General features: G+C 45.9%; 4 protein-coding genes across 14 annotated transcripts; 3 read left to right on the forward strand and 1 right to left on the reverse strand.

Moving 5' to 3' along the window:
* The first annotated feature begins 52 nt into the window (after nucleotides 1-52).
* On the forward strand, nucleotides 53-2317 carry PTPMT1 (protein tyrosine phosphatase mitochondrial 1). Of its 2 annotated transcripts, XM_064424900.1 has the most exons (4): nucleotides 53-356; nucleotides 427-507; nucleotides 997-1188; nucleotides 2063-2317. In XM_064424900.1, exons 1-4 carry the CDS (start codon nucleotides 186-188, stop codon nucleotides 2192-2194), a joined length of 576 nt encoding a protein of 191 aa, XP_064280970.1. In that variant the 5' UTR covers nucleotides 53-185; the 3' UTR covers nucleotides 2195-2317. The 2 variants fall into 2 exon arrangements, with proteins under 2 accessions (XP_064280970.1, XP_064280971.1); XM_064424901.1 differs by lacking the exon at nucleotides 427-507 and having other exon boundaries at nucleotides 87-356.
* Nucleotides 2318-2479: 162 nt separating this feature from the next.
* KBTBD4 (kelch repeat and BTB domain containing 4) lies at nucleotides 2480-21881 on the reverse strand. Of its 10 annotated transcripts, none has more exons than XM_064424850.1 (5): nucleotides 21742-21881; nucleotides 20809-20887; nucleotides 7224-7844; nucleotides 4606-4712; nucleotides 2480-4113 (listed from the first exon to the last, which is right to left on the reverse strand). In XM_064424850.1, the coding sequence occupies exons 3-5, from the start codon at nucleotides 7813-7815 to the stop codon at nucleotides 3253-3255; spliced, it is 1560 nt and encodes a 519-aa protein (XP_064280920.1). In that variant the 5' UTR covers nucleotides 7816-7844; nucleotides 20809-20887; nucleotides 21742-21881; the 3' UTR covers nucleotides 2480-3252. The 10 variants fall into 10 exon arrangements, with proteins under 10 accessions (XP_064280920.1, XP_064280919.1, XP_064280918.1 ...); XM_064424849.1 differs by having other exon boundaries at nucleotides 20728-20887; XM_064424848.1 differs by lacking the exons at nucleotides 20809-20887; nucleotides 21742-21881 and adding an exon at nucleotides 16628-18255 and having other exon boundaries at nucleotides 7224-7284; nucleotides 7384-7844.
* NDUFS3 (NADH:ubiquinone oxidoreductase core subunit S3) lies at nucleotides 10388-14705 on the forward strand. The gene is made up of 7 exons (XM_064424897.1): nucleotides 10388-10483; nucleotides 10578-10640; nucleotides 11407-11504; nucleotides 11770-11919; nucleotides 12711-12836; nucleotides 13125-13244; nucleotides 14458-14705. Exons 1-7 carry the CDS (start codon nucleotides 10438-10440, stop codon nucleotides 14623-14625), a joined length of 771 nt encoding a protein of 256 aa, XP_064280967.1. The 5' UTR covers nucleotides 10388-10437; the 3' UTR covers nucleotides 14626-14705.
* On the forward strand, nucleotides 19116-23531 carry FAM180B (family with sequence similarity 180 member B). Its single transcript, XM_064424898.1, has 3 exons — nucleotides 19116-19728; nucleotides 21596-21663; nucleotides 22193-23531. The coding sequence occupies exons 1-3, from the start codon at nucleotides 19470-19472 to the stop codon at nucleotides 22634-22636; spliced, it is 771 nt and encodes a 256-aa protein (XP_064280968.1). The 5' UTR covers nucleotides 19116-19469; the 3' UTR covers nucleotides 22637-23531.
* The last annotated feature ends 1138 nt before the right edge of the window (nucleotides 23532-24669 follow it).

Here is a 24669-nt window from a genome sequence, read left to right on the forward strand (position 1 = left end):
ACCACGGCGGGCGCGGCGTGGGGGGGCCCGGCGGTGAGCCCGCCCCCCCCCGCTCCGCCGGTGCCGCCGCGCCCCGCCCGGCCCCGCCCCGCCCCCCGCCGCGAGTGTCCCCTGTGGTGGCGCTCGGTGCGCGCGCCCGCGGCGCTGCCCCGCCCGTCGGCCCGGCCCGGCCCGGCGCGGCGCTCATGGGGGTGCTGGAGGCGCTGGGCGCCGGCGCGGCGCGGCTTCTCTTCTACCCGTCGCTGCTCTACACCGTGGCGCGGGCGCGGCTGCCCGGGTCCCGCCGGCCCTGGTTCCACCGCATCGACCAGGTCGTGCTGCTCGGGGCGCTGCCGCTGCGGGGGCGCATCCGCAGGGTAAGGCGGGCGCGGCGGGGCGGGCCGGGCCGGGAGGAACGGAGGTCCCTTACGGTGCCTGTGCCCGCAGCTGGTGGCGGAGGAGAACGTGCGCGGCGTGGTCACCCTCACCGAGGACTACGAGACCCGGTTCCTCTGTTTTTCTCCCCAGGTGAGCCCCGGGACTGCTGGTGTGTGCCCCCGCCCAGGTCTCTCGCCGGTCTGTCCCGGCACAGGTGAGGCTTTGGCCGCCTCCTGCCGGCATCCCGGCAGCCAGCGCAAGTCCTGGGGCAGCAACGCCGGGACTACTCGTACCTAAACCGATTGCAAAAACGATGGGACAAACCAGTAAAGCGTGAGCATGCGAGTGAACTGCAGCTGCAGTGGCAGGGAAAGACAGGGAGCGCTATACAGGAATGCCTTTGGGTTGGGAAGAGATCCCAACCTCCCTCTTTTCCTTTAGCTGAAACACATTTTTCAGTCCCCTTTAACTACCACCTTCTGATGACCAGGACTGATGTTTTCATACATCTGATTTGAAGGATTGATGTTCAAAGTCTGTTTACAGCCTCTCTGAATTTCCCAGCTGTCTCAACAGGTTCTGAGTTTCAGTAAGAGAAACAACCCAAAAGTTCACTGACCAAATCTATGTCTGTTACAGGAATGGGAGGCAATGGGAGTGGAGCAACTGCGTCTTAGCACTGTGGATCTAACTGGAGTCCCCACCTTGGAAAACCTGCACAAGGGCGTGGAGTTCATCCTGAGACACCGAGCCCGTGGTAACAGTGTCTATGTGCATTGCAAGGCAGGACGCTCCCGCAGTGCCACCATGGTGGCAGCATACTTAATTCAGGTCAGGAGTCTCTGCTAAATGGGGTCAAATTTCATTAAAAAATGGAAATAAAATGCAGACAGCCTTTATAGTTTACACTTGCTCAGGACACCTGAGCATGTACAGGTTAATATTCCATGATTTTACAGAACTTGGTCACCCATTTTAAGAGAGGCCTCAAACTTACCTTGTTTTGAATGCAAATGCAAATTTTGAATTATTCTGCTTTTCTTAATTCTTTCTGTGGAGAAACAGATTGCGGTGGGAATAACAAGTCACTCATGACCACAGGTTCACTTAGCAGATAAACATACATTTTTGTTGTTCTTATTTTCTCCTTGGTTCACTGGAGTGGTGAGCCTTCCTTAGCTTTTCCATAAATACAATTCAGGATCAAGAGAACTGACTTGTTTTCTCAGTTCCTCTACCAACCCAACTGGGGAAGCCAACAGTAAGAACAAAATCCCACCTGTGGATTCTTCCATTGGTGTTACTAAGCGCTCCCTGGAAAATTTGCCATTACTGTTGAAAAGAAAACTTTCTCACTAAGTACTGAAATGCAATGAGAGTACCAGTAGAATTAAAAAAAAAAAATTAAAAGCAAGCTGCTCTTTTGCTTTGGTCTAGGACAGGAAACTGTTCACAACATGAAGGAGCAGGGAGCGAGATGGAAAGTGGAGGGCCCAGGCAGCAACCAGTCCTCTGTAACTGAGGGACACATTTCATGAATGTGTGACTTGCAGGCCTCTCTGAGAGCAACAGCAAGTAAACCTGAGGGGCAAAGCTGCACCAAGCTTTCTAACACCTCTAATACTGCCCGTGGCCTCCAGGAGGGTTCCATTAAATGGTGCAAAGATGGAATGGATTTTCACTTGCTGGGTTTCTGCCTTTTCAGCTGCATCACTGGAGCCCTCAGGAAGCAATAGGAGCCATTGCCAAGATTCGTCCCCACATCCTCATTCGACACAAGCAAGTCCAGGTCCTGGAGAAATTTCACAAGAACATGATCAATGGGAGAACTGCATAACTTAGTAAAAACTAATCACAGTCAAAATCCTCATTTCAGCTGCTATAAAAAAAGTTTTTATGATCTAACAAAAGCTTAAGGGTTTTCATTCTTGACAATCAATAAAGAACATTTTACAGTAAAGGGGAAATAGGGCTGTTTCATTAAAGCTTTCTTTCCTTATGGCTAATATCCTGCATCTCTTGGAGTCCCACAGTTCTTTTCCATGCATCAGTGCTGAGCAGAAATGCAATCCACAGAAAGTTCAAAAATATTTGTATTTGAAGCAAAGAGAAAAAACCAAAATACTTTGTCTCAGTAGAGACTTTATTCAGATTCTTACCCAAAGGGTTACAGTGCCAACAGAGAGGGGTAGGAGGAAGTTCTGTCTTTTCACCAACACTATGTTATAATTACAGGTGGGGATTTCCTGTACAGTAAAGGAAGCTAATGCTCTAAAAATTATCTCCCTCTTCTCTTTATGCTAGGTGATGACAGAGCATTAAGCAAGCACTCATTTGGTTACCACTCCTCTAGGAGAAGTGCTGAATGTAACCTAAGGGTCCTGGGATCAGTTCTGGAATCTGTCTGCCAGGCCCTCCTTCTGCAATAGGACACAGGAATGTTTAAATGGGGGCATCCCTGGGGGACACAGTGCACGTCTAACTCTGTGACAGACACAGCAGCAACACGCAGTCTCCTAGGCAGTTAAAACTAGCAGTCTGGGCCAAGGAGAATGTTCTCCATATGCCACAGCATTTTTTAGTGGTGGATTGGTTCCAGGCTAAAAGAGCCACTTGCTGCTGTTTGGGCCTCAAATGCAAGCAGCTTACCATCAAGGAATCAAAGTAATAGTATTTAGTCCATCTGAAATCTAAGATACAACAGTTCAATACAGTTTTGATAGTGCTATGTAAAAGAATAGGCTCACAGTCAGAAAGCCTGTACTTCCTCTGCACAGGTACAGAGGATGGGGTCTTTACTGGATGTTGTGAGCTTGTAGTAATTGGGACTGGTGCTGAGAGTCGAGGATGTAGCACAGCAAGACACTGTTGCTGTCTTACTATCACTGAGCCTGTTTAGGCCAGGACAAACTGCAGGTTAGTGAGCAGCACTTTGATGCCACTTGTGACTGTTACAACAGAGGTGGCTGGGTTAAGTTTAAAAGTATTTGCATCACCCTTTTTATAGCGGTCGCGAAAGACATAGATGCTGCCATTGCAGCTGGCAATTTTCCAGAGGGATGGTACTGAGCTCCAGGCATCTGGGAGGCACAGCCGGGTGAAGCTATCCAACAGGGGATTGTAGCAGAGCAGTGAATCCCCCTCGGCCACAATGAACACCACATCCTTGTGCACAGCAGCGTGCATGCAGCCTGCGAAAGGCAGTACGTACGGCTTCACGTGGCATTTCTCTGTGTTGGTATCATAGCACTGAATGAGCCGAGAGGGCTTGGTGAAGAAGTCTAAGTCATTTTCCTCCCCACCCAGCAGGTAAATGACACCATTAAGGTTCACCCCTGCAGCTCCAGAGACTGCCACTTCCAACTGGCTGGTCTCTGTCCAGACGTTGTCTCGTACTCTGTAATATATGACAGCATTAGAGAGAGTGTCCTGTAGAGTTTTCCCCCCCAGTGAATATATTGCATCTTTGCTTGGCACAGAGACGAGGGTGTGCTGGAGCCGGTCACGGGGCAGAGGAGCACACCATTCCCAGTCTATAGTTGCATTGTTGCATTTCCACATGCGCCGTGGAATGGAGCCACCAACGACATACAGGTCACTGCCATGCTTGCAGGCCGCGGTGATCTGGTGACACAGGCTGTTCTGGCCACTCACACTGATGGAGTCATCGTCAGCACAGTGCAGAGAGACAGCAAGGGAATGTGTACGTGATGACTCCTTTCCAATCAGGTAGATGTGAACATTTTCTCCAATCACCTGAGCGAAAGTAGAAGTGTGTCAGCAGAATCTGATCTAGGTCCTGCCACCCTAGAACATTCAGGATTCAGAGCCTCAAGGCCTTTTCAAGATACCTTTCATATCTGACACAGTAAAATAGCCAGATGTCACTGGAACACAAGTGTTCACGGTTCAGGTAAGGGCCAGTTACATCACTGACAGAGTACAGTTCTTACAAGGGGAATGCCAAATATAGATTTCTGAACAGTTGATTTGGTAAATGAGGTGAAATAAGTTATATGTGGCACTGCACCTATCACGAGTGAAAGCAGCCTCAGGTTAAATGAAAAAAAGTTGTCAGTGGGGTTGCTATTTATGACACTGAAAGTATCCTCTCACAAGCACCATGAATTTCAATGACATTTGTGTTTTGTGATTTTCATGTCACACCTGTAAGCAGAATACCCTGCCCTGAGAAGTGTGAAGCCAGAAAGTGCCACATCAGCCCCAGAACATAAGGTCTTTTTATACCTTCAGACTCGATCGCAGAGTCTCCGAAAAGCCTGCTCGCTCCTCCTTGTTGAAGTTTATCCAGGTTTCTATGGCAACTGTTGGATTCTGAGAACATGGAACGCCATCTGCAGTTTGGGGACAGAAAGGCATTTATGATATCTAGACGAAGGTGTATCTACTCAGGAACACCCTTTTCCTGTGGCTGCCTCCCCCCACTCCCATCACAAAACCTACTGTCGAGAGACGAAAAATAGACAGAGGTGTTTATAGATTTTGTCAGGCAAGATCAGCACTGCCAGCCAGCCAAATACTTGAAATTAATTTGGGTAACTATAAGAAGACCGCTGCAGATCTTAAGCACTTTGGATGAGTTTCAGCAATCTATTCAGGAATCTATGTCCAAGAGAAATAGGACAGGAAAGAGAACTTACATGCTGTGTGATGATGACAAATACTTTCTTATTTAATCATTTAGGCAAAAAGATTCTGTTATTGAGAATCTCAGCACCTGCCTTTCTTTCTGGCTGGTCCTAGAAACCTGTCTAGCAAAAGTCATCTACAAAATACGTCTGAGCACCGTCAGGCAGCTGACCCTCATGACTGAACATCTGGTGTTGCTGCTATCCTCTTAACATTTGGAAATCCCCAATGAGCTACTAGAGCTTTTCTTAGCTGTGTGACAGTAGCAAACACTCCAGAGACTGCATCAGATTTAAATCTCTTTTCAGACATAACTGGAAGTTTTGGTTAAACCACAAATTATCATCCTCATCAGTACATTACCTAAAAGATTTTAGGTATTTCCTTCCAGTTTGAAAGCCAGCAATTATGCCTGTGTTCACTGAGAAGCTTCCCTATGAAGACTCTCTTTTTGTAGTCTTTTCTCATAACAAACTCTGAATTCAATGATGCTGAAGGCACCAGACAAATTCCAATGCTTTTCTCTATAGTGGAAGGGAGCAGAAAAAGTGTGGCACAAAAGCAGGTGTTTCAACTCTGTTTAAAAGGATTCCCACAAGCTGTCACATGAAGTGCCTAAATGGAAACATTTTTTTAAAATTGGTTCTAGAGTGCAACAGAAGGTAAAATTAATAAATTACTATTTCATTAAATTAATTTCAATTCTTGCCACTAAAAGTTTGCTCTATTTAATTACCCATTAACTACATGAAGATTCAGGAAAGGCAAAATAAAAGAAATTTTCCTACCAACAGTAGAGAAGTATTTCAGATTTTAATCCATTTTATGAGCTAAGTTGTGGCAAAAATGCTGGGTACGTGATTCTACATATGAAAATAGATGATGCATGGAAAAAAGATACTGAGCAGTTGTTTTAATTTAGGACCACAAGTGCTAAAGTCCATAGTCCTAAAACTGTTTTTTAAGTAGAATCCCTAGAAAAAAAATTAAAGGTGACTGACCTCTACCGTTTTGTTTCATGATTTTAGAGGTTTTTTAAATGAACTTGTAACTTACTTTAAAAACTTTGGCTAGATAGTTATCAAAATTACTTTAAGTTTACTACAGTTTTTGAGCTATCAGTACATATACTCAATAGGTTTTTGACTGTAAATTTCTTTAGATACAATAGAGATAACTTAATGCAATATCTATAAATACTCTCATATGCATAACATCAACTCTAAAGGCTAGTTTAGTTCTTATGGATAGATTTGCCAGTGTTCCAATGAAGCTTGTCATGATAGGTTTATTTTTGCAACTGCATATAAAACACATGACACACAAAGTCTAGCTAGTTACTCAGTTACAAAGAGTAATTAAAAGCAAGAAAAGAGGCACATTTGGATGTATGAGCTGCTTCTACGTTCTTGCTTCCTCTAGCAATGATGCATAACTGCAGAAGAATGGACTTGTGACTGCAGCTTCCTGGAGAGTTAACAAGTACTGACCGTACCTACTAGAGCAGCAGATCTTTAAGGATTGGTGGAAACTGGACTAAGCTGTTTATGCGTTGACATGTCCTTCACAACTCTGAGTCATGGCATCCATTACTGGGGAAGGCTATTACCTTTAGAAGAAGGGCAATTACTGTACTACTCAAGATGTTAGAATGCCTCTATTTCAGTCAGTTGAGTGCCTAAGTAATCCTAACAATTATATGCAATGTAAATAACACTAAAATAGTCTAAAACATGTGCTCAAGCCTTCTTACAGATGTTGAGTTATTGCACTACCATGTTAAATGGTTATGAGCTAAAATACTTTCATCAGATGTGTATTTTTGGAGTGGTGAGCCTTCATCACTCCAATGGTGAAGCCAATGCTTCTTTGTTTTACTTTCAATGCAAACAAAACTACAACAAATTGTTGGAAACTGGGTTTAAAAAACGTGTGACACTTCTAACCTGTTGATTCAGGAACTGCTGTGAATTTCTGGCATCCTGTATGTTCCTTTTCTATAGTTTAGATGTTTCATGTCCAGCAACAATTAACAGTTTGGGGCTTTTTCTGGTAAAGGTATCCAGAATGTTTTGCTCTGCCTTGCTTAGCTAAGTCTCTCAATAGACAGTGATTACGAGAATTTGTATCTTTCCATCTGTTTCATTCACTACCTGACGAGACTCTGAAAGTCTCTTTCTACATCTACATCCTAGGTAGTTTCAAGAACTCCTTACCTGTAAGGATGTCTGTCAGCAGGCGGAGAGGCAGGTGTAGGAACTCCTCTGTCTCCTGCAGCTGAGACAAATGTGACTTTGCACAGTGTTTGGCAGCTGTGTAGAGCTCCATGTCACTGTGTTGATCTGCCAACCACATGACCTGCAGACAGTTTCTCACCTGCACCGTACGGGCCAGAAAACGGGAGCACTCTTCAAAAAGGGCAGTCAGCTGGTACATGTCTGCCACTTCATAGGTTTCCTGCAACTCCTCTGCCCTCAGCTTTACAGTTCCATGGTAAATATAGTCCACAAGGAGCTGAAAGACACTCTCACTAACATCCTGCAGCTCTATCACCCGGTTGTGGGCCTCCTTTAGGTTGGAAGTGAACATAGAACGAAAAAAGCAGCTCTGAGCTGAGAGGACCAAACGGTGCAGCTGGAATTCTTTGCCTTCCACTGATATTGTAACATCAGCAAAGAGCTCATCCTCCAAGCATAATTTCATAATACCCTGGGCCACGCGGCCCGAGTGGGAGCGGTCAGTGAAGGTGTAGTTCACAAAGTAGTTTTCTTCTGCAGAGGAGCCTCCAGTCTCTTCTGACGAGTCCATGGTGCTGCACAAATCAGACCTCCAGCAATCTGTAAAATCACAATAATTATACGGCATTCTCTCACCACTAACAAGATTATGCAGTACTTCAGGGTACAGGGAAAAATCAAACATATTGGTAAGAGTCCAGCATATTTAGACTTAACATAAATAGCACAGCTTGAGCTTCAGAATCTCAACCAGCAAATGAGAAGTTGGCAGAATTAAAATTATAATATATACCAAACTTCCAGTACAGTGAACATCACACCCCAGCAGGGCTGGGAGACGTGCATATCTTTTCACCACTCATTTCACTGACACAAAGAAGTGCAGCAAGTTATTCAAGTGGAAAGTCCAGCAACTGCCCTAGGAAACTTGCAAAGCCAAAAAAAGCAGCAGCAGCATAGCTGGACTAGATGTGAAAAGGATTACAGCATCATACTAAAAAAGAGCACTGGCAGTTCATATCATCAAGAGGTGTTAATTAATGTCAAAACCCAATGATGAATCTGTATCAAGATGAACTTGTTTTTACCAAAAAGATGCACAAGATGTTGGCCTGACATAACCACTAGTCCTTCAAACTAACCAAATGAGATAGCTGATAGTTATGCTGTTTGTTAATATGCCAGTCAACTTCAGCATGCAAAACAACATTTTAGATGTTATTAGAGACTGCTTCCCACATGGAAAGGGGATCAAAATTTAAAAGAAAACACCTCTTAGCAGGTACCATGGATGTCTGCAGTGCCCCAGGTAGTTTGTGGGTCAGAAAAGCTTCTGAAACACAGAAGGACCACTACAGCAAGGAGCTCTTTTTCACCATGGTTCTTGTCAGCATTAGGAACAGTTGCCTACCTGCATTCATTTTAGACTTATTTTTACAAGTGAACTACCAGCTATGAACTGTGTGTAATATCAGAAATTTCTTCAATTAATAATGCACATTATTTCAAGAACAATGTTTCACAAAGATGTGATTTTTTTTTCTCTAGCACATTCATAAATACTTTTCCATGGTTTATCTTGTCAAACATGCATTTTCTTACAATTAGTCTGCTTGATCAGGCAGGCTCCTAAGTTCTTTGCTCAAATTCTTTTCATGGGAAGTAGTGTCTACATCCCTAATTGGCTGGACAAGTCCATCTCATCTCTGGTGATAGCCTGCCTTAATTATATTCTAATCTCTATTTTACAGTAGTTCTGGTCTGTCTGAAAAGTACCTATATATTAGTCTATAAGAGACAGAGGAACTGCAGTCAGCATATCAGTACTATTTTTCCAGCTTTACGAAGTATGAGCCTATCCTGCAAATTGGCTTCCACTTTGGTCGAAGCTCTCTATCCATACAGACAAGGTGTTTAGGAGCTTCAGCCCAGAATGCAGAAGAGAGCACACAGAGCACCAGGATATGGACAGATGAACTACTCTGCCCCCTTGGCATGGAAGAACCAGCTGCCCACACTGGCCTGCACAACTCCCAGATGACTGATGCCAAGTCACAAAAGAAATGCCAAGAAGCAGCAAAAACTATACAAATCTCACGCCCTCCTTGCAGACACCCAGACAGAGGTCCCCTCTGCACCCATGGTGTCTCTGCTATAAAGAAAGAGGCATGCAGGAGAGTTAACTGCTTCATAAAGCCAAATCGTATGCTCCATGCATTCCACAGGACTAGCTACCAGTGACAGTGGTTTAACCCACAGCTAGTACACCTCCTTCACAGAATCACAGAATCACTTAAGTTGGAAAAACCCTCTGAGAGCATCGATGCCAACCTATGGCCAAACACCACCATGTCAACTAGATCATGGCGCTGAGTGCCACATCCAGTGTGAAACACCTCCAGGGACAGCAACACCACCATCTCCCTGGGCCGTCCATTCCAGTCTCTAATCATCCTCCCTGTGAAGAAATTCTTCCTAATGTCTAAACCTCGGCTGCAGCTTAAGCCTGCGTTCTCTCACCCTGTCGCTGGCTGCCTGGGAGAAGAGACCAAGCCCCAGCTGGATACACCCTCCTTTCAGGCAGCTGGAGAGGGTGATAAGGTCATCTTTGAGCCTTCTCTTCTCCGGGCTAAACTAACACAGCTCCTCATCCGCTTCTCATAAGACCTGTGCTCCAGCTTCCTTCTTTCCTGGCTCCTGACAGGGTCGCAGATGCCACGGCGGCGCCCGGGATGGGGGAACCCCTAAGCACAATTGACAGCGACCCCGCGGTCCGGGGCGGGGAGAAGGCAGGAAGGGAGGCTGACCCTCGGAGAAACGCAGACTCCCACCAGGGCTGCGCTGACGCTCTGCAAGGCTCAGCCCGGGGCTGCCGGGGTCCGCCGCCCGCCGCGCCCGCACCTCCCGGCGCTGGCTGCTCCGTCCCCGGGCCGGCGGCCGCGCCGCTCCCCCGGCCGCGCCGCGCGGCACCCACCTGCGGCGCCTCCCTTCATGCCGCCGCCCCGGGCTGCCCCAGCGGCTGCTCCCGGCCCTCACCCTGCGCCAGGCGCCGCCGGGCACTCGCCGATTCCGCCCACCGACCCGGAGCCGTCCCCGGGAAGCTCTTCGCGCGCTTCCGCCCCCGGGGGAAGCGCGGCGGCGGCGGCGCTTTCCGCTTCCGCCCCGTGCCCTTGCCCGTCCGTGTCCCGGCGGGATGTGGGCGGCGGCGGCGCGGGGCCTGGCGCGGGCCGCGCTGCGAGGTGAGGCTCGGGCGCTGTGCCGGGGGCTGGGGCCGGGCCGGGCCGGGCGGTTGGCGGTGGTCGATGAGACAGACGTGTCCGTTTCTCTCCGCAGCTGGCGCGGCACCGGCGGCGGCACGGGCCCGGCTGGCGGGGAGCTCCGCCGCGGACACTCGCCGTAAGTGCGGGCCCGGTTTGGGGGCGCGGGGGGGCGGAGGGGGCCCGAGGCGTGCAGTTGTGCCGCTGCCGGCCGGCGGGAGGGCCCCGCACCGGCCCACGGCCGTTCCTGGGCGGTGGAACCGCGTTAGTGAGCCTTCGGGAAGGAGTTGGTCCGGTCACCCGAAAACCCCAATTGCGCAGAAAAGCGGCTGTGTTGGTAACCGTGCTTGCTCTGGGTTCCTGTCTGCATCCTCTCTGCAGGGCCAAGCTTGCTTTTTCTGCGTAAAGCTGTGCCTGGGCAGCAGCTTCATATCCCCTCGTCTCCCTGACCCCTAAGGGATTTTGTTGTATCAGTGAAGAAACCCATCCCAACAACGTGAGCTGCAAGAGTGTTTTGATTACGGAGGGGCTTGCTTAGATGTTGACACATCCAGCAAAGCCAGAAAACAAGGCCTTTTCTAGACCCAGGTTGAATGACATGAGCGGTTCCTAAGTTCAGATTGTTCTGTCATCCCTGCTGCTCTGTTTTTCATCTGGCTATTCACTTCCTCATCATCTTGTTCAACAATTCATGTTGCACTTTAGAGCTGACACAATTTTAGCACTGACACAAATTTCCTTCATTGTTAAAGTGTGTAGTTCCACCTTCTGTGTAACACAAGTATGTTGCTATAGCATAGATTCTGACAGACAGCTAGACTGGTTAAAGGGAGGTACTACTCTCTTATTTCTGTAGCTTTCTGTATTCCCTGTCATAATCTTAGAAGCTTTATTTTTCTCCTTAGCTACTGTCAGACCAAAAAATGAAGCAGAACAGAAGCAGCTATGTGCTTTTGGGGAGTACGTGGCTGAGATTCTGCCCAAGTATATACAACAAGTACAGGTAGGTGCTGTTCAAGAAATTGTTCTTGTGGCGGGACGGGATCCAGCGAACACATCACTTTTTTGTTACCTGTTCAGTGAAGTTGTTCTGGGGAAGCAAAATGGTCAGAATTCCATGAAAAGTACTGCTGGTTTTAAGCCCCTTGATCTGATGCCTTTTTGTGTGTGCTGTGTATCTTTGTTTGAGTGTTCTGCTGAAATCAGCATCGCGTTTGGTCCTGTTGGTGTTTGTACTCATGCCCTTCCCCCTGTTCTGCTTTCATCAGGTGACCTGTTTCAATGAGCTGGAACTTCTGATCCATCCAGATGGGATCATTCCTGTCCTGACCTTCCTTCGTGATCACACCAATGCCCAGTTCAAATCCTTGGCAGACCTGACTGCTGTTGATGTCCCGTCTCGGCAGTACCGCTTTGAGGTAGGAACTGCTCACAGGTGCAGCACTTGGAGGGCTTCACAGGTGCTGATAGCTGTTGCAGCTCTAACCACTTTCTTTGGTTTCTGGCTGTCAGAAGAAACTTTTGAGAGTGGATAGAATTCTTTAAGTCAAAGGCCTCCAGTTGCTGAAGAAGAGGAATATTTTTTTATTTCAGTATTTTTCTTTAAAAAGTCAAGGTAGTAGATTCATAGAAATAATAGAAATATAGACCCTAATTTATTAATCTTTTCCGGTCACCAAGGCAGTATCAAACAGGGCTTTAAAACTCCTTACACATTTTTGGGATCTTCTTTTCAGTCTGCTTGTAGTATGTCATAAACAGCCTTTGTACTAGAGTTCATCACCATAGATGTTGGAAATGTTCCCTGGTATCCAACTCACTTATTGAAAATTAAATGTATTTTTTTTTAGTTTGCTCCCACAGATAGTAATTGCAAGAGTGATTGATGGCCATTTTCTTTGAGACAGACCATTCATTGTCAAGTGTTTCCATCCCTCCAGTAGTCTCTCTCTTTAAGATTTAGTATCTCTCTTTACTTCTTTGTCATCAGTCATGATGTCTAAGTCTCTCATAGCTTTCGTCACACTTCTAAGGACAAAAGTGATAAGCTTTGGAACCTCAGTTGTAGGAGTGTCTTTTAGTGGCCAGCTCTGAAGTGCTGAATGCGATCCGGCTCATAAAGAATATATGAAATAATCCTTGTGTGGCTTTGCTTAGGCAGTGGTGTACTGCAGGGAGGTCCATAACTGCTGCCTGTTCTCTGCCTCAGATTGTGTACAACCTCTTGTCGCTGCGCTTCAACAGCCGGATCCGTGTGAAGACGTACACCGATGAGCTGACACCTGTCGACTCAGCAGTGCCTGTGCACAAGGCAGCAAACTGGTATGAAAGAGAGGTGAGTGCTGGTGTGCTTGGGAACAGAGTCTTTGTGGGGAGAGGCTGTATTTTCCCAATTTAAGTGATTCCCCAGCACCCTCAGGAAGAAAGAGAAATGTTTCCCTGGCTGCCTTTTCAGAGTAGGTGATAAAATGGTGTTTGATTTGCTTTTGAATGAATTCCTGCATCAGTTTTGCTGGCACTGTACAAAGCCAGGCATGTAACTGAAATTTTATGGACATAACACATGCAGGTTTTTGGGTTTTTTTCAAATACAATTCAACTAACTTGGCTCCTTTTCATTTAGGTTTGGGACATGTATGGTGTTTTCTTTGCCAACCACCCTGATCTAAGGCGAATCCTCACAGATTATGGGTTTGAGGGCCATCCTTTCCGGAAGGACTTCCCACTCTCTGGTTATGTGGAGGTAGGAGATACAGTCATGTCTAAAGTCACCAGGTCTCTCCAATGCTCTTTTCTGAGTTCCAGTACAAGTATGGGATTGCTTTACAATCACGTGTCTGTATTCCAGAGGAGTTGTGTAAATCTGCATAGAAATTTGAATTATCACACAAAATATCCACAATAAGGCAGCCTAAGGCTGGAGAAGTTGAGCAAATATTATGTGCTGTATACCAAAGATACTTTGTCAGGCAGAGAAAGTGCTTCAGCTTTCAGCATGTTTTCTGGAAGATTAAAATTTCCACTGCAAAACTGAGATTTCTAGAAGGATAAAAAGGACTGAACCCTTCTTGATTCAGTTGGAACTTCATTTTTTTGAATGTTTGTAGGCCCAGATTATAAAACTGATTAAACTGACTCTTGCTGTTTGCCATTTACCTCTGTATGCCAACCACAGGTGAAATGAGAGTGTTTGGTATCCGTATAGTTTCGAATGACTGCCCTGTAGAAGCAGGTGTATTTGGTGCAGTGTTAAGACTGAACTGAGTCTCAGAAGGAAACAGTGCAAAGTTCTGCAAAAAAGAGGCTGTTTTAAGAAATGTAGAAAAAACAGAATCCTGCACACGAGGATAAGGCAGCATCTCCTCAGCTGGTGTTTAGAGATCTGGACTGGCACAGTGAGGGTAAAGCAAGCCATGAGAAGTGTCTGGTACTCACCTGCATTCCATCCTGATGGTCTTCTTTTTCTCCCATTTTTTTGAGTGTTATGCAAAAAATTAGAACAACTAAAACCACACAAATGCCATTTATAAAGATTCATGAGTATAGTCCTCAATCGTGCAGACCCAGGATGGGCCATCATATTTCAGTGACTCGGGAGGAATTCCTTTGTCAAATGACATATTAAATATGCTACTTCATGTGCACTTCATGTGGACTGTGAGGGTGGGTGCTCCTAATTCTGGGTGCTTTGTCATGACACCTGAGGGGCATGGCAGCAAAGCAAAGAGGAGGGTTTTCTTGGACACTCCAGAGATCTCAGTAGCATCTGGAGAGCTCTTGTGAAGTAATGAGGAGAGCTGAAGCTGTGGCAGAGGCCTGTGTGCCTGTGTTTTCCCCGTGGGTAAGTAGAGTTGTCTGCACAGAGGGTGGTCTGGGTCATTACTGGCTCACTGCACAGCAGCCATGCTGCAGGAGCAGGGTGCAGATGATGGCCTGTGTCCTTTGTGCTGTCCCAGGTGCGGTATGATGATGAAGTCAAACGAGTGGTGGCAGAGCCTGTGGAGCTAGCTCAGGAATTTCGCAAGTTCGATCTGAATAGCCCGTGGGAGGCATTTCCTGCCTATCGTCCAGCTCCTGAACCCCTGAAAATAGAAGCAGGAGCCAAGAAAGAAGATGCCAAATAGCAGCAGAAGGAAGCAGATGTGCAGCACCATCCTTTCTGTTCCAATATAGTATTTATAATAATAAAAATTGATATGAGATACTTGCCTATTGTGATCTTGTGAATAATATTTTCAAACTAGATGAAAAGCACAAGGCCCTGGAATGCTGATTTACAGTCCTTATGATCTAACTGGTAGATGTTTAGCTGGTGCTTTGAATTGTAAATCAGGGGATTTGTCTTTTTGGTTTGCAAATGGAACAGAGTGCAGGCATTGCCTGTGGCCCAGTGTTTCCTGAACACTACTACTGCCAGCAGTCCCTAAGCAGGTAAAAATCAGAAGCTGAGCCCTCCCTAGAGACTGCATGGAAGCAGCTGTGGAGTTTGGGCAATGGGACAGCAGTTTCTTAGCTCCAGAATGAGTGTTAGGAAGATGGTAATAATATGGCAAAAAGGCAAAGCCTGTAAATGCTACTAATACAGTTCCTGTCAGGACAACACAAATGTATGTGGGTCCAGACCAAAACAATTATGGAAATCTCTATTGTTTCCATGGGAATTAGGTCAGTGCCTTTTTTCCCAACAGAAGGAGCTGCAGGTGACTTCTATACTCTCTCAGTCTTTTTCTTCACAATCAAGCAGTCTTTATTTTCTCCAGCATCTTCAGTGTGTTTGCTTTTTCCTGCAGCCAAAAATATACCCCTCCCTTGTTTCATGGACAAGACTCTGTTTCTTTTTGTCAGTATTGCAATTATTTTGAGCTCTATGATACAATAGCATTACCACTTTCTTTGCGCTTATGGAAAATCTTTTTTTTACAAAAAAGCTGGAAGAATGCTGTAGTTCCAGTTCACCCACCACCTGTTTGAATAGGATTACATTACAGCAGTCATCAATTAATAATGTCCCTTGTCCTTGGTCCAGAAAATGCATAATGCTGTTCTGCACCAGAAAGCTGACAGACTTCCTTAAGATCTGAAAACTGTTGTATAAGAGACTTCATACAATAATTCACAAATGGTTTGTAGAGATTTCCTGAATTGATACTTAAGATTTTAAATTCTAAAAGCACTAATTAAAATAGGGGTTTGGGGGAGGTTAGGAAGGAATACAACAAGAGTAAATTCAATTAAGAAAAAACCCTACTTGCTGTGACTAGAATGTGATCTCTTTCCAAGAATAAAGACTGAACTGTATTCTAAGAATTGGGTTTCATATTTGTTTCTGCCCCAGCCTTGTAAGCATGGGCTAGTTAATTTTTTTTAAAATTTTATTTATTTTTAAAGTTTTGTTTCAGCTGCTGTAGCCAGCAGTGTTTGGGATGTGACTCAACGGTGTTCTCTGGTTAAAATAAATAGCATTTGCCACTCACCTTAAAAGTTACAGCTCTACATGGGAAGGAGAAGTGAACACAGATCAGCAGAAGTTTGGGGTTTTATGGAATTCTTAGCTCTGTTTTGGATCTGTCTTCAGATCCTATTGAGCAGATTAAATAGGAAACAAGCTTTAAGTTCTTCCTATGAGATCTTCCACAGTTTGTTGTTTTCTTTGTAGTGGCTCTCACAGCAGGCTGATGCCTATTGGGCAAGAGAAAAGTTCCTGGTGCCACTTCTATCACCATGAAAATTCATTATAAATCACATTTCCTCTCCGTGTGCTCCTTTATCTCAGGTTGCTTGAGATACCACACCAAGACTTATGGTCTATATATTATAAAAATTCACATTTCCCAGTATGATAAGTCAGACTGATGGTAACAGGAACACTAGGAAATTCGCCTTTTAAAATTAATGTTTGTGCAGAGGGAGAATTTGGTCGAGATCAAGAAATGTCAGGCATGATGCCTGTCAAGTTAGACAATATGCAAGGTTTGTCCAAGAATGTGTGTACTGGAAAAATAGCCAGCCCTGTGAGATCAGGCATTGGCTCCAGCACACCTTCAATATGTGGAATAGTTGCAAGTAGACCTGAATCTCTTCTCATTAGTGAAGCCTGGGAGATCAGGAAGGCTGCAATTTACTCACCTAGGCTCATTATCCCAGGGCACAAGGGTTGCACAGCCTCACAGAATACTTGTGCACTCTGCTTCCTCCACTGCTCCTGAGCTCCAGAGGCCATTTTCCTCATGGAGCCTGCTCACTCTGGGATCCTTGTGGCTGGTGGACACTTGCTTTGTGCTGGACAGGGCAGTGGTCAACTTGGCCAAGGACAAAGCTGTCTTCCAAATCCTCTGTCCCTGCCTGTTGCATACTGCCAGCTTCTGTGGGGTTTGTTTGCCTGGGTTGGATTTCTCAACTGCAGGAGGATGTGGGATGAGATGTAAGTCAGATGTAGCTGACTTATAGACACACTATAGAGAAGAGAGATTTTCTGGTACTGAAGGGATAGATAGACTTAAGGCAATGACTCACAGTCACTGTGTTGAGCTTCTCCAGCTGAGTAGGTTTTACTGGTGTTTTCCAGAACTCTGGCATTTCTCCCTACAGCCAGGCAAGCAGACTGTCCTCCCTGAGGATATGGCAGTGTCTGGGTGTCCACCTACCACATGTGCAGTAGGTGCAGTGGGAAGGGGCCCTCCCTGTCACTTTTATGCAGCTCATTACTCTTTCAAGCAGTAGATGCTGCTCACAAACTGAAACAAAAAGACAAAGAAAGGATCCTTGTAAGGACTGGCAGCACCATACCTGGAAAATACCAGTGTTACAGAGGTCCTGTCTGGTAACAGTCAGTGCTTCACTCCTGCTTCCCTCAAGCTTTTCTTACTTCTTCCACTTCAGCAACTCAAACATCACCTTTTCTGGGAGCGACATATGTCCTTCTTCCTTACCCTCTTTCTGCAATCTTCTTCCTTCCCTGAGCCAGACAAGCCCAGGCTGAGGAGCAATCTTCCCAAGTTCGGGGTGAGATGATGGGAGCAAGCAGTTTCTTCAATTCCATAAGCAGAATTTCTCTTTTGTGAACATGCTATTTCCCTGAAGTCCTACTTCCCTCCTAAAGAGGCTCTTCTGGTACCACACCTTGTGCCTCAATCAGCATCCAACCAGTTCCTGCAGTTTTTGACCCCTCTTCTCTTATTCTTATTTGCCATGTTCCTGCTTCAGGAGGCCATGGTGAGAAAGTTGTCCCTGCATAAACCTGGCTTGTGATGTTTTGAAACTGCTCCAACAACAGACGGTATGGCCAGGGGAATGCAGAGTGGCAGGGCTGAGATCGGCTGTGAGTACCTGGCAAGGACAAAATCCTTCAGGAGGAGCAGGTGCACTGCCTAACATTGCAGTCGTACATGCAGGGACTTTGTGCATCTCAGAAATTCAGCCTTGTTTTTGTGCAAGTATTGCTGTTGTACAGACAGCTAAGGAATATGTTTATCACACTGAAATTGCCTTTCTTTGTGGGATAGTGAGGTAATTATACAAAATTCCCCTAGCTCAAGGCAGCATCCACACTGATGCTTGTCCCTCATCTGCCACTGTGTCAGTCACCTGAGCACAGCCCCAAGCCTCCTTTCTCTCCCTCCCACCGACGTGGCTGTCCTCCTCTAGGCACTTCAGCTGCAAGCTGATCCTAGGAAATTCTCCAGTTGACAAAATCATGTGCAGCTCTCACAGATGTTGGCCAAAATCCTGTTGGGCAATCCTCTTCATGTCATGTGCTGCAAGTTAAAAGGAGGCTGTTTCATGGCCCATGAAACACAGGGGTTTTTCCATAGTGGCTTCTAGACAACATGCATACACTGTGGCCTAAAAGGGACTCTGGCACAAAGCAGAAGGCACATCAGTCCCACTGCACAGGTGGGCTATAAGTGTCTGCCTCTTGGGAAGCTTGTGATTCAGCTTAATAAAAGAAGAAAGGAATGCAACTGAAGAGTAAGCAGCAGAAAATAATGAAAAACAAAAGCAGCATAGCATGACATGATATCTAAGATACCTAAGCCTATGACAGAAAACACAGGTCTTGCTTTGAATCCGAACTGAGGGGAAGAGTGGCTCTGGATATTGTGGGCCCTTCTGTGGCTCTTCCATTATGTGTAGGAGAGGTAGTACCAACTAGGACATCATCCCAGCCAGTACACTATCTGGTGACAGTATGCAACGACTGATGTCCTGTGACTTGCTGAGCAAGAGATGCACTTCAGCTTTACCTTCTCTCTTTTCTAGGCAGACTTCTTTCTCTCTTTAACCTGAGAGAGATGGTATTAGTACTCATTTATACATATTACTGCATATTTGTATAACCCTGGCATTACATTCTGTGCCATACAGAGTAGAAATACAGAACAGTTTGACTGGGGACTTGGCACTAATAAATATGTAAAGATGTGTAGACAACAGATACCTGCTGTAAAGTGAATCAAATTAAGTTTTGTCTATATAATTTAGAACATCTAAGGCAGACTGTGCTCACTGTAACCCAGATGTCCACTCACAGGAGAGGACAATAAGGTGCTAAAGCCTGAGCCACTTTGATACTTGGTGTTTGTTAGGTCACTGTACTGAGTTCTCCCTCTGGGGGGTTTGAAACAGAACTGATAAAGTGACATTTCTTCTGCCTGTTTGTATGTTTTGGCTGCTACTGCCCTTCCATGAATCTGCAGACTGCTAGCTTTATCTGTTTGTGACATTCCAGGATTGTTTTCAGATTTTTGAACCCCGGAAAAAGGAAAACTGAAATGTGACAGAGGCACTGTGCAGAGATGGAAGGGACTAGGGGGTCCTCACTTCTTAAGAGGCAAACAAACATGTGTAGTGGAATTTCTTGCAACTAACAGCTTCCTATAATCATTGCAGTGGAAAGTCAATCTTTGAAAAGGAAGCTTAAACAATTCTGCCAAAAACATCACAACAAAGTTTTCCAAGTTTCCAAAATATGACGGAAAATATCCTTCGGGGTCAACAAGTTGAACTACAAGCCCTTCCCAGGGCTGTGACCAGAAACACAGAAAGATGGATCCTTTCCAAGAGAGGCTGCTGGGATCCGAAGCAGCACGGGAAGACGCCCCAGGCGAGCTGCTGTGGCTTGGGGCGCGGAGCGGGTGGCAGCTGCTGGGACAGTGCTGCCATGGCCCAGGCACAGCTCAGCTCCTGGCTGCTCCTGTGTGTGTTTGCTGCATCCCAGAGGCTGACAGGTAGGCAGCACATCTGTTAGCGACACGGCTGCATGGCTTGGCAAACCTTTGTGCAATGCCGGTTGTGTGATGCTTTGCCGCTCCTTCAAATGTGGCCCGAGGCCTCAGGCAGCTGCACTGGCACGGGATAGAGCTGGAGTCAGCTGGGGGGGCTTGCCGGTGGGGGCACTGCTACCTCCTTGCAGGTTGAAGACCTGCTGCTGTGTTTGGTGGCAAGGGGAGGATTTTCTTGGGTCTCCACTGAAAAAATAATCTGCAATACTGTTTGTGGGTTTTTTATATGCTTTTTGGGATAAAAAACCCCACCCAACCCTGCTGAGTGATAAAATAAGTAAGGATTTTCCCTTCCCCAGAGGATAGTTATGTTAATATTTCAATACATTATTTGTTATGCTTTGTTAAATTTTTCTCTACTCAAAAATCCACCACTGTATATTTATGAGGCAGTTACTAATAACGGCAGTTTGGCATCTCTTCAACAAAAGCACTGACTTTGCAGCCAGTCAGACATCTCTCAGGAGAGGGATCTGTGAGCCGAGAGCATCGGTACTAGAGACAGTACCACCAAAGAAATTTTCACAAGATATAATGCTTTCACCTGAGCTAAAAGCCTTGCTGGTACATCTGTGGAGGAGTAGGAAAAAGAAGCTACATCCCTGCTCACATTCCAAAGCCACAGCTGGCTTGGATCACAGAGCCTGCAGCTGTGCAGAGAAACAAACCTCTGCAGCCTGCTGGCTGGCAATGCACTTTTCCAGGCAGCCTGTGCATCTCTCTGAAAAGGTCTAATCAAAAATGGAGATTTGGAAGTATCTTTTGGTAGCAGTCATCACACATCTATAGTACTAAATAATTTTTCTACTTTTTATATGCACTTGCTGACTTTAACTCTGGAGTATTCAATGTAAATACTCACTTTTTAAAAATATATATATGAAAAAGCCTTCATCCATTTAAAATTTAAAAAAACCAACCCCATAAATATATCAGAGAGCTTACTATTTTATATGAGATTTTTCCATTTCATGTTTCTTAACCTGAAGGATGAGTCTGTAAGAAGTAGAAGAGAGTCTTGGCTACCTCATGACACTGATAACAGAGAGGAGGGAAGGGATGCAGCCTCTTCCTCAGAGTCCTGGACCAAGACTGCTTGTGTCTCCTTTTTCATACATGCAAAAAAAGAAATAAAATAAATGCAGACAGTTAAAGCACTGTAAGCATCAGGAAATGAAAATCAAACAATTCTTAGGATTAACGTGACCTTCATATTAAAAAACTGCCATTCCTCTGGCCTCATATCCATTTTTCCCAGATTACATGATGTCATGCGTCCCAGCAAGTAATTAGCTGGACATCAAATCAGCCATAATGGATCTGACAAGGTTTCTTTTACCCTCACACTCTTCCAGCCGCAGAAGCTTCGGGAAGAAGTAGAAAACCAGGATAAGATCAGTTTATATTTCTAGCAGCAGCGTGAGGAGCCTGCCAGCATGCTCCTTTCATTGGGCAGCATTATTTTCTCCAGCAAAAACTGCTAACCAGCCAAACCCATCGGCTCAAACCCCATCCATTCTCGGTGTGAGAGGCTTCCTTGCTGCCTGTCAAAGCAGTGCCTTTGCTCCTTTGCTGCTGTATGCTTTAGCTCTGCTGGCAGCACTAAAGGCTGTGATATCCAAAACCTCGCCCCAACCACTGCTGCTTCTCTTAAAAAGCTTGTTTTGCTTATCAAAATCCCGTGGTCAGCATCTGTCATATTTGGCAAGCTGAGTGGTGGCTCAGGAATGCTGAAGACGTTATTGACAATCAAACGGCAAAAACAGTAAACAGGAAGGTCTTGTGCTACCAAGCTCTGTCTGCTGTCTTCCAGATGAACATCCTCACAGCGGCACCAACAGAGCCCGTCGTGGCCCAGAGGACGCTGCCATCATGTTAGAGGTCTCCTGAGCACTGGGGGCCCTGGGCCGAGGCACTGTCAGGGCCCATGCTCCCACCTGCCCGCACGTAAAAACTCACCCGTTCTGTTTGTTCTCATCCCTGACGGATTTCAGGGGCCCCCGGAGAACGCCTCGGCGATGCCTAATGGCATTTGTGCTCCCTCCCAAGGCGGCCGTGCCGCCCGCCGTGGCACCTCACGGGCTGTCCGCGGGGGGACAAGGGGCCATGCCCGCTGGGCTTGGTGACGGCCGAGGCGGCCGCACCGGGGAGCTGCTGCAGGCGGGACTGCGGGGGGACAGCAGGGAGGGAGGCGAGAGCTGCACGGGTCCCACGGGGAAACGAGGTGTGGAGCGGTCAGACCCGGGGCGTGGGGCTGGCAAAGGGACATGGAGCGGGGCCAGGCCGGCCGTGAGGGAGCGGCCGCCTCGGGGCCCGCCCGAGGGCCGTTGGGCAGCGCCGGGAGGGCTTTGCTCGCGAGGGACGGGGGCTGTGCTGGGCTTTCCGTGACAGCGCTGCTCCTCTCTTCCAGATGCTCTGGGGAAGGCTGGATATTCAGGCCAACGGGACAATCCATCTGCGGGATGAAGAGCTGGCCTCCCTACGCCCGGCACGGCGCTTCCTGCAGATTTTAGAGGAGGAAGTTCCTAAAACACCGGCGGAGATTGAGCAGCATCTGAGATATTATTCACTGACTGACACTCCCTTGCCTCCGACGGAGTTTGACCGTCTCCTTTTCACCAGTGTTTACAGTGCCTATCAGGTTCGCTCCACACAGGGTCTGGATAAAAACCCCTGGATTGGCTTTTTCTCTCAGCTGGTTGATGAAATCTTTCGTGACCTGTGCAAGGGGCTCTGCCCTGCAAATACCACCCTCCTCCAGGCTTCCTGGCCTTGGAAGGAGAAGCATTCACATTTAGCATCCCTGAAACATTTCTATCGCTCTAACCTGGCCAGGACCAAGAGAGACACCTAATGAGGGCACCCGCCGTAGGAAAGGGCACGCGTGGCTGCAGCTGCCTTCTTGGTTATTTTCAATGTTTTCCACGGTATGCAGGACTTCAAATAAACATGCCACACCTTTTTGTCCTGCTTTCTGCACTGTGCTGTTAACCCTCTCAGGATTTATGCACCAGCTTTTATTTTTAAATGAAAAAAGACAAAACTGTAAAGTGCATTTCTTCCTTTTCTTATTTTTTCCTAAGTGAACTGTGCTGAAGGGGGCAGTGCTATTTAGATGTCTTATGTATCTTGATCACTGATGCTCTGGAGACATGGCTTGGAAGTATTTTTCCAGGTTATTATGCTGGTGTCACGGCTGACTTAATTTCAGATAATTCAGTTCACTTTCCTTATATTCTCCCTGTGGTTTCAGACAAATACAAGATCTTTTCTCCAGTAGCAGCTAAGCAGGTTTTGTTGTGTTCCATGATATAGTTCACATATTTAATTTAATTTTTCTCCTCATGTGGCATCATATTTTATGTGTAAACAGCAATTTGTCATCCCATGTATTCATTTTTCTTTAAAAAGCAACCTGAAAATGTATGTATTCCACGAAGCTTTCTAGTATTTGCATATCATATTTACACATATACACAGCTTTGTTTCAGTTATCATTTTGGAATATACTTCCTGAAATCTCATTTAAATTCTGAAAGATCCTGACCTAGTTATTTCTTCAGCAGATTTTGCCTCTCTTCTATAAAGTTGTTTTTTGTACAGCCATGGCATTTTACAAGCCAAACATAATAAATACATAGTCTCTATCCTCAAATCAGAAATATAATTATTTTACAGAAAGACATCAATAACATTTGTCTGTCTTAAACACTGTGGTGTGGAATGAAATAAATATAATTATCTCCTCAGGAGGGTTTTGATTTTAGTTCTTGTTTGATTTCCTGCTACCACTATAGGAACATCAATTTTGAACATTCATTGCATGTGCTTAATGGGATGGGATCCATAATTCCCTTTCTATCAATATAATGTTTCCATGTTTGACAAAAGAGGCATGTGTGACCTTCAAAGTGGGAACTGCAGCTTCTGACCTAGTTAATCTTATTCCAAGCCATTGTAGCCCAACAGATGGAGAGGAGAAATAGTAAGGCAGGAACACAAAGCCTGGAAGCAAGATGCTACAGATAATGGTTTTAGAAGTCAGCTTAGGGTTATGACAGAAGGAGATACATTTAAAGCAGGTTGTTTGTTGCTGGATTTTTGTTTTGTGTGTTTGTTTTATTTTGGTTTTTGCTTTGGGGTTCTTTTTTGTTTGTTTCTTTGTTTGTTTTTCACCCCAAAGGATATAGGAATTAAAATTAGAATTTTATTTGAAGTAAAACTTCCTGTCTCACCTAATGTTCTATTATTCTTATGCTGTTTTTTTTACATACTTCCAATCTTTACCCTTCACCCTTTTGCCAAATATGCCCCCAGTCTTTAATGTCTAGGATATGTATGGAGTGACAGAGGCAGTGAGTGGCTGCATTCAAGTCTAGTGTATCATCAAAAAGCTGAGCTGGGATGGCACTAGTGCATTAAAGTACTGTCTTGCTGGAGAATGTACAGCCCGAGCCATGCAAATATATGGAAAAAGGCTGAGTGGGTTGGCTTGTGACTCGGATGCCAACACACTGCTTTGAACTCAGGATTTTGTTAGGAGCAGTTTCAGAGCATTGCTGCCTGTTGAACGGATTGTAAAGCACACCGAAGTGATGTCATGAAGCTTTGTACATGCTTAAGATTATGCACTTTTGCAGTTTATGTATTTTGGGATACAAACCAGGGTTTAGCTCAAGTGAAACAGCACCAGTGGTGCTACGATGCAGCCTCCTGTGCTCCCACTACCTCCTCAGCGGATCCCGGATCCCGCCGGGCGCCCGTCTGTTTGTCGGACTGTAGGAACACAGCAGCGTCCTCTACAGCCACAGCAGCCTCTCCACAGGGAAAACTCTCGGTGGAACTCGGCACGTACGAAGCCACTGGAACATGGATGCTGAAAACATC

This window comes from Passer domesticus, chromosome 6 (genome assembly GCF_036417665.1).
Source record: "Passer domesticus isolate bPasDom1 chromosome 6, bPasDom1.hap1, whole genome shotgun sequence".
In the NCBI taxonomy this organism is placed as follows: domain Eukaryota; kingdom Metazoa; phylum Chordata; class Aves; order Passeriformes; family Passeridae; genus Passer; species Passer domesticus.